Raw genomic sequence first — 8,561 nt, 5'->3', positions numbered from 1 at the left:
CAATCAGCCCCATATATCTCCTCTTAATGGTGTTGTAAAAATATTGTCCCCCCGCCGAGTCTTCTACCAGACCATTTTTCCTCATTACTTTAACTATCTTTGCTGCAGATGGTTCCTAAAAGTAAAACCATACAAAAGTGTTACCAATCAAACACAACAACAACCAAAATGAAACACATATGGAAAAAAAAAAAGGCCAATCGAAGTTTCTAGCTCTACTCAGTTCCATATAATTTCCATCACAAAAGCGTAAAGACATAAAAGTATATACCTTACAATAACCTTCTGAGTAACACTCAAATGAGATTAACTTCTCAAAAAATTCCAGTGAAGGCTTAATACTTAACTCTCCATGAAGCCTTTCACACGTCTCAATGGCACGGCCACGCATATCATCCTGATTCGAACCAAACAAAATCAGGAAAGCCATTAATTAGTCTCAAATTTCTCATTTCAATATCACAAAATCAACAATATATAGCCACATTTGCTGATTTCAATAGATTCTAGTAATGTTTTGGTTCCATGGAGGCAAAAGTGTATCCCTAAACAACTCAATACTCATAAGGTAACAAACTATAAGAGAAGAACTCTTTGGTTTGATTGTACACGAACTGCAGGTTATGCCTGAATTAATCCTAAAAAAGTTCCTCCATAAGTTCAAGCTATTGAGCAATCAAAACCTAAATCCAAGAAAACTCACCATGTCGTTGTACTCAATGCTAGTTGCATACAAAAAAATGAGATGTGAAATATACTCAAGCCGTACTGCAATAGATTTGAAAATAGAATTCAATTCAGACATTGAAGATTATAAACATTTTATTGATGTAACAAAGGATTAGTGTAATCATCTCACAATTATTATAAATAAGACAACTTACAAGTCGTTTTCAGCTTCTCAAGTAACCTCTTAGCATCAAATGATTCAAACAATGATTGAGGCCGTCCAAGATATTCAAATATTGGTGGCAATTGTTCAAATGAAGAAGCTTTGGTTATGTCTACAGTGTTTAACAACGTGTTGAGAAACTCATCCTTATTTGTCCAACAAAATGCTCCCAGATAATTTACTGCAAAAAATTGATCACAAGCGTTAAGAGAGATTATTACAATTTGATAATTCCAATTAAACAGATTTTGTCCTTACCTTCCAAGCTCGATAGCTTGTCCCATCTTTCGATGATTCTTCGACCAATCTCCTCGATCTTATTTTCATCATTAAGCTCAATCCATAGAAGCATTTCATAATAACCAAGCCCTGGTGCAGAATCAGGAATCTCTTCTTTGAGTATTCCGACAAGAAACTTGAACTCCTCTTCCATTTTATCTTCAATTAAATAACAAAGACAAGTACTATACATTCCTTCATCTATAGAGAGACCTTCTTCATTTAGAAATTTGAACGCACTCATGATCTGTGCTCGACCTTCACCACAGAGATAGGCCTTATCTACGCTATTTTTAACGAACGATTTACGATTCTCTACGCTAAATTGTACTCCCAATCTGCGAAGAGTCTCAAACGCTTGGTACCTTCCATCGCCTTCATATTTTGAATCTAAGAAAGGACCATTATAATGGCAGTTCCCATTAAAAACCTAATTACTTATATTTCAAGATTGAAACGATTTGTGGGCGGAGATAAGGATACCTTTTCTGTTGATCGATGGAGAGTGAATAGATCGGGAAAACTCAGCCGTTCTTAGAAAAAATCCGGCGGTGGTTCTGGAAGTTTGGCGATATTTGAAAGCGAAGCGGAAGACTGTGCTCAGAGTTTTCATTCTAACCATTTCTGAGTAAGAGGAAGAGCAAAAGAGGAAAAAAAAAACGAAAACGTGGTGAACAAGCAAATATTGTGACGGAAGAGAAAAAAAAGCCTAGGGTTTTGGAAATCCCGTGAGAGGAAAACCTAGAAATTACTTTGGTTTTTTTTTTTTTAAATATGAAACGTTTTTTAATAAAACTCCACTACAATTTTTTTTTAAAGCTGTTTTACCGTAAACCCTAAAACAAAATTCGCAAATAAAAATGGTGAACCGCCAGAATCCTCGTCGTCGTTTACGTCGCCGCCTGTTAGAAAACAAGAGAGCAAAAGATGTAATCAGCTCTTTACCTGATGAGATCCTCCTACATATCCTCTCCTTTATTCCGACCAAACTCGCCATCAGAACATCTCTTTTGTCAAAACGATGGAGGTATATATGGTGCGATACACCTTCTCTCTACTTTGATAATTATAGTCAGAAAGCAAGAGTTGCTTTGATTGATAAATCCCTAAATCGCTACACAGCTCCCAAGATGAAGCATTTTCGTCTCAGAACCAACTTGAAGGACAATAACTACATCAAGAGGTGGATCAAATTAGCCATGTCCCGTAACGTGGAGAATGTTTCCCTCCAAGTCACTGTTTCTGGTTTCAAAATTCCTGATGAATTCTTCTGCCAAGCAAGTCAACCTTGAGTTAGACTCTTCTACTAAGATTCATCCACGCTCTGTGTCTTGGACATCATTGAAGAAGTTGTCCTTGCGAAAATGTGGTATCTCTGATAAATCCATGGCTAGATTTGGTTGTCCGATTCTTGAATGTTTAACATTGTACCGCTGTAAGAAACTTAAGGTTTTTGATCTCAGCAAATTGTTGCTCTTGAGAACTTTAGAAATAATACGGCGATTGCAAGAGTCCAACGCATATTGTAGCACCACATATCAATCGTCTCAGATTGATAAACTCTCATTTACCATGCACTTTAGTTGATATATCGTCTTTAACGGAAGCTAAACTGGACATTTGTATTAACTCAAGTGCTCGGAGCTTTAAAGATGATTTTCCTCAAGCCATAGTGTTAGTGCTAGATATGCTGGTAAAGTTACAACATGTCGAGAAGCTAACTTTTGGTGGAAACTTTCTAAAGGTATGTTTTGAGCTCATGAATCTTACATTCTCTAAGTATTTGACTCTTGTTATATTTCGGTATTGATCACTATATATCTTTTTGTATATTCTATTAGACTTTATCTCTTGCTGAGGTTCTTGGTGATCCTTTCCCAATGCTTGGAGTCAAAACTTTGATTCTTGAGACAGGAAGTATCTCTAAGTATGTTGTTCCTGGTATAGAAAGATTGTTACAAAACTTACCTGAGTTAAAGAAGCTAACAATACGTGCAAGGGATAGACACATCTGAGACGACCCGACCGACCCGTTTTTTTTTTTAAATAGTAATTAATAATAATAATAATAATCAACTACAACTATTGGTCCCATATTCACTAGCCACCTAATCACAATTACAACCAACAGGGGAAAATAAGCAGTACCAATAAAACCAATAATCCAATAACCAAATAATATCCAATAATAAATAACCATTGTTCAAAACATAACCAATCCAATAGTCAAACAATACGAAACAAGGAACCAACAACCTAGCAAGTTCTAAAGACCCAACTCTAGCAACTTAACAATGTCAGACAATATCCAATCGAGTCCCTAGAACATCCTCCTCTTCATTGCTTTGATTCCACAATCATATTTGCCTTTACCTGCACCGCAAACACAAATTGAGATACATGAGTATTTGAGAAACACTTAGTGAGGCAATCCTCCCATCTATTGGGCTATACACACAAGTAATAAGATCTCTACATGCCACATACAACAAACAATGCAAACAAACCAGGCAATATGCAAAGCAATCACGTCATCGTCGTAACTGATGAAGGGCGTCGACCGACACTGACACGTACTCGACAAAACCCGAAATCATAGTGGTGTCGACCGACACCTCCACATGGTGTCGATCGACACTCGTTAAAGTTCTCGAGCCATCCTCGCATTGGTGTCGATCGACACCGATGCCGATCATCGATTCCCTTCGATCAGAAACTCCGAATCTTGCCTCCAAGCTCCTCCAATCCGCTACAAACATTCTCAGAAGCAAAACCCAGCCACAACAGTCACGAAAACCAAAGGAAGCTCAACAGAACAATCACATAGGCACAAAATCACAAAAAGCTAGAGATCTTAGCTTAGATAAGCCATGGTCATGCACTCACCTCTCTACAGGAAGATTCTGACAAACAATGACGAAACCCACACTCCCAGCAACCTTTTAGCTTCTTCCTAGCCTTGGATCTCTCAAGAAAAGCCAACAAAACACCCAATCTCACCAAAATCTCAAGAACTCTCTTTGCCCTCTTTTTCTCTCAAAAGCGTTAAACGGCGACAAGAGAACTTCCCAAAACCCTTCTGGTCAACAAAACACTTAAATATCTCGGTTTAGTGGTTTTTCCTAAACCAAAATGGTCCCAATCGATCAATAACTCAATCTGGTCGAACCAGAAACATTGGTGTCGACCGACACCCCAACTGGTGTCGATCGACACCCTACCCGAAAATGCACAGTTTTGGTTTGCGGGTGTTACAATTCTCCCCCACCAACCTAGATTCGTCCTCGAATCTTGAACAACCATCAGCCAATGACTCCCGTGCAACCGTCTCCACGGCCCGCACTCCTCCGACCGATCTATGGAAGGTCACCTCTAGGCGATAAACTCACGTTCCAGATATTATTTGCTCTCGACTTTTAGACTTTCCTTTACACACATGCCTAAACCTTAAGTTTTTATTGGCTCCTCATCAGGCCGAAGCCTGCATGCCATAATATTGACTCCTCATCGGGCCTAAGCCCGCATGCCATAATATATAAGGAAAAATCCAATACTTGTCTCTCGGGTTGCTACCCTACAGCGCGCCCCCGGATCGTCATCCAAAGTCGATATACCAACCATACTCCCAAGTCACAAAGTCTCAGAATATGCCAGTACTAGGAGAACCTAAGTCCTCCAAGAGCCGCAAGCAAACAATTCTGAACACGTCTGAGTCCTATCCCTATCCAGGCTTCCTTCCCGTGGCTCGCGTAAGACATCACAATGTCCTACCAACCACATATCCCCTCACTAGGATACCTCATGACCACACATGGATCATCTCACTGCCACTAGGGCCGCCAAAAAGGCCAAACAAATGTCCTGAACAGGACCGCCACCAAGACCAAACAAATTTCCTAAACAGAACCGCCACCAAAGCTAAACAAATGTCCTAAACAGGACTGTCACAAAGACCATTTGTCCCGAAGGACCGTCACAAAGACCATCTGTCCCGAAGGACCGCTTAAACAGGCACTCTGGCTAAACAGCCCGCCACAAAGGCCACACATCTGGCTAAACAGTCCGCCACAAAGGCCACACAATTGGCTAAACAGTCTGCCACAAAGGCCACACACGGCTAAACAGCCCACCACAAAGGCCACATAATGACTCAAAAGACCGCCACACATGGGCACAATGACTCAAAAGTCCGCCACTAAGGCCACACAAGCCCCTCCAAGGCTCACAACCACTAAATTGGACAAATTCTAACTCACATAAAACTTTCCATTTTTAGCACTTTTCCCTTTTGGAAACTTTCCACTTTTGGAAACTTCTATTTCAGGAAACTTTCCTCCAAAAACCCCGCCTCACGGACACTTTGTACCCCGAGCACCACCTCACCTTGTTACTTAGTCGCACAACCAACCATCCCAAGCGACCAAGTAAACAAGAGAGATGGGCTGGAATACTCTATTCCCGCTCCAGCCACGGATTACAGATGGGACCAGGCTTGACAAGCTCAAGTCGCGGCTTGCTTCTCGAACCACTTCTTAAACCTTGCATTCATCCTCACCTCAGGCTCCCAAGTCTGCTCCTCAACACCATCACAGTCCCATAGGACTCATATCAAATGAATCTTCTTCTTCCGAAGTTCCTTGATCCTCCTCTCGAGAACCCTCACTGGTCTCGCCTCCAAAGTCATGTTAGGCTGAAGATCCTTAGGAATCTTAGCTAACAACTGATCATCCTCACGGAGACACTTCCGCAACATAGACACATGGAAAAACTTGTGGAATGCACGCATAACCTCAGGTAACTCCAGTCTATACGCCACTGGTCCAACACGCTCAATCACTCTAAACGAACCCATATACCTCGGACTCAACTTAGTCTCAGTCAATGACCTGTTCGGACCCCGCAACATAGCCATCTTGAGGTACACTCTATCTCCAACCTGAAACTCAAGATCTCTCCTCCTCCTATCGGCATAGCTTCTTTCATGTTCAGCTTAAGAACCCGAATCTTCTCTGAGGTCTCCTGAACAAAATCTGCCCCGTAAAAGTTCTTCTCCCCCACCTGAGTCCAGCATAATGGTGTACGACACGGCCTCCCATACAAAGCCTCATAAGGAGCCATCTTAATACTCGTCTGATAACTGTTGTTGTAAGCAAACTCTATCAAGCTCAGGTGATCTGCCCAATGGCCTCCCCAATCCAACACACACATCCTCTGCAAATCCTCCAGCGTCTGGATCGTCCTCTCTGACTGTCCATCTGTCTAGGCATAATAAGTTGTACTCATATGCACATTAGTGCTCATCTCTGCCTAAAATGCCCTCCAGAACACCGAAGTGAACTTGGAATCTCTGTCAGACACAATGCTCGCTAGCACCCCATGCAACCTGACTTTCTCCTTCACATACTTCTTAGCCAAGACCACTGCTCCATCAGTCTTCTTAATGGCCAGAAAATGTGCCGACTTAGTCAACCGGTCCACAATGACCCAAATAGCATCAAACGTCCTGGACACTAGGAAACCCACCACGAAGTCCATAGTAATCATATCCCACTTCCACTCGGGAATGGGTAGACTCTTCAGCATACCAACCGGAACCTGATGCTTAGCCTTCACTAGCTGACACACAACGCACCTCGCAACCCAACTAGCTACATCCTTTTTCATCCCGACCCAGTGATAATACCTCTTGAGATCACGGTACATCTTAGTCGCTCCTGGATGAATAGAAAACTTGCTCGCATGAGGCTCTCTCAGGATCTCCTGTCTCAACTCCTCATCCTTGGGTACACAAATCTGAGCTTGCACCAGGATAGTACCATTATCTGAGACCTGATACTCTGAGTCAACATCTTTTGAGGCATTCGTCACCCCAAATCCTTCTCTTGTGCCAACCGCACCCTGATCAGAAGATATGCTCTATCAACTGCTTCCAAACCCAATGGTTCCTGAGACACATCACATAACCTCAAAGCACTGATCTCTCCTACCAGAGACTCCATCTCCTGCTCCTGAGCCGAAGCTACTCTCTTCCGACTCAGAGCATCTGCAACCGAGTTAGCCTTACCAGGGTGATAAGCTATCTCCAAATCATAATCCGCCACCAGCTCCATACACCGCCTCTGCCTCAAGTTCAGCTCGGGCTGAGTGAATATATACTTCAGGCTCTTATGATCAATAAACACCTGCACCTTTGCACCATAAAGATAAGATCTCCAAATCTTCAGGGCAAAAACTACAGCACCCATCTACAAATCAAGAGTAGGATAGTTGCACTCGTGCTTCCGCAACTGTCGCGAAGCGTAGGCAATCACCTTCCCATGTTGCATCAACACACATCCCAAACCAACTCTAGATGCATCTGTATAAACCACATAGGGTTCTCCTTGCTCAGGCAAAACTAACACTCCCGCAGTAGTCAACATCTCCTTCAGGCTTGCAAAGCCTTCCTCACACTCTTGTGACCAAACAAAAGGAACATCCTTCCCAGTCAACTTAGTCATAGGACGTGCTCTGCTTGCAAACCCCTGCACAAACCTCCTGTAGTAACATGCCAAACCCAAAAAACACCTGATCTCAGTGGCATTCTGCGGTTTAGGCCAATCCTTGATAGCCTGGATCTTATCTGGATCTACAGAAACCCCATCTGCAGACACAACATGACCCAGAAAACCCATCTCCCACTGCCAGAAACTACACTTGCTCAGCTTAGCAACCAACTTCTGCTCACGCAGCTCTCAAATGCACTGCATGCTCCTCAGGACTCTTAGAGTAAACCAGGATATCGTCAATGAAAATAATGATAGACATGTCCAGAAACTCCTGAAACACATTGATTCATCAATCTCATAAACGCTGCTGGTGTGTTAATCAACCCGAAAGGCATCACCACGAACTCATAATGCTTGTACCTCGTCATGAATGCAGTCTTTCTCACATCTGCCTCATCTATCAGGATCTGATGATAACCCGACGCCAGATCTATCTTGGAGACCCAAGTAACACCTCTCAACTGATCCAACAACTCATCGATCCTAGGAAGAGGGTACTTGTTCTTCACAGTGACCCGGTTCAAACCCCGGTAATCAATACACAAGCGGAAACTCCCATCCTGCTTCTTAACAAATAACACCGGCGCTCCCCACGTTGATACACTAGGACGGATGAATCCCTTACTCAACAAATCCTCTAGCTACTTCTTCAGCTCTACCATCTCTGCTGGAGTCATTCTGTAAGGAGCCTTGGATAACGGCATCGTCCCCGGTTCCAGTTCAATCGTGAAAAGATCTGACCGAGATTGTGGTAATCCCTGCAATGACTGGAACACATCCTCAAACTCCTCCACAACCTGAATACCGCTAACTGTAGACTTCTCCACTAACTCTGGCATAGA

The 8,561-nt window shown here is 42.6% G+C and overlaps 1 protein-coding gene and 1 pseudogene across 1 annotated transcript; one reads left to right on the top strand and one right to left on the bottom strand.

Annotated features, from left to right (window-relative positions):
* Nucleotides 2,032–3,186, top strand: LOC104704596 (putative F-box/LRR-repeat protein At3g18150). The gene is made up of 3 exons (XM_010420654.1): nucleotides 2,032–2,452; nucleotides 2,755–2,915; nucleotides 3,013–3,186. The coding sequence occupies exons 1-3, from the start codon at nucleotides 2,032–2,034 to the stop codon at nucleotides 3,184–3,186; spliced, it is 756 nt and encodes a 251-aa protein (XP_010418956.1).
* Nucleotides 7,861–8,261, bottom strand: LOC109125616 (annotated as a pseudogene).

This window comes from Camelina sativa, chromosome 7 (genome assembly GCF_000633955.1).
Source record: "Camelina sativa cultivar DH55 chromosome 7, Cs, whole genome shotgun sequence".
Lineage (NCBI taxonomy): Eukaryota > Viridiplantae > Streptophyta > Magnoliopsida > Brassicales > Brassicaceae > Camelina > Camelina sativa.
The sequence above is the reverse complement of the archived record's forward strand: the minus strand, read 5'-3'. Positions and strand labels throughout refer to the sequence as shown.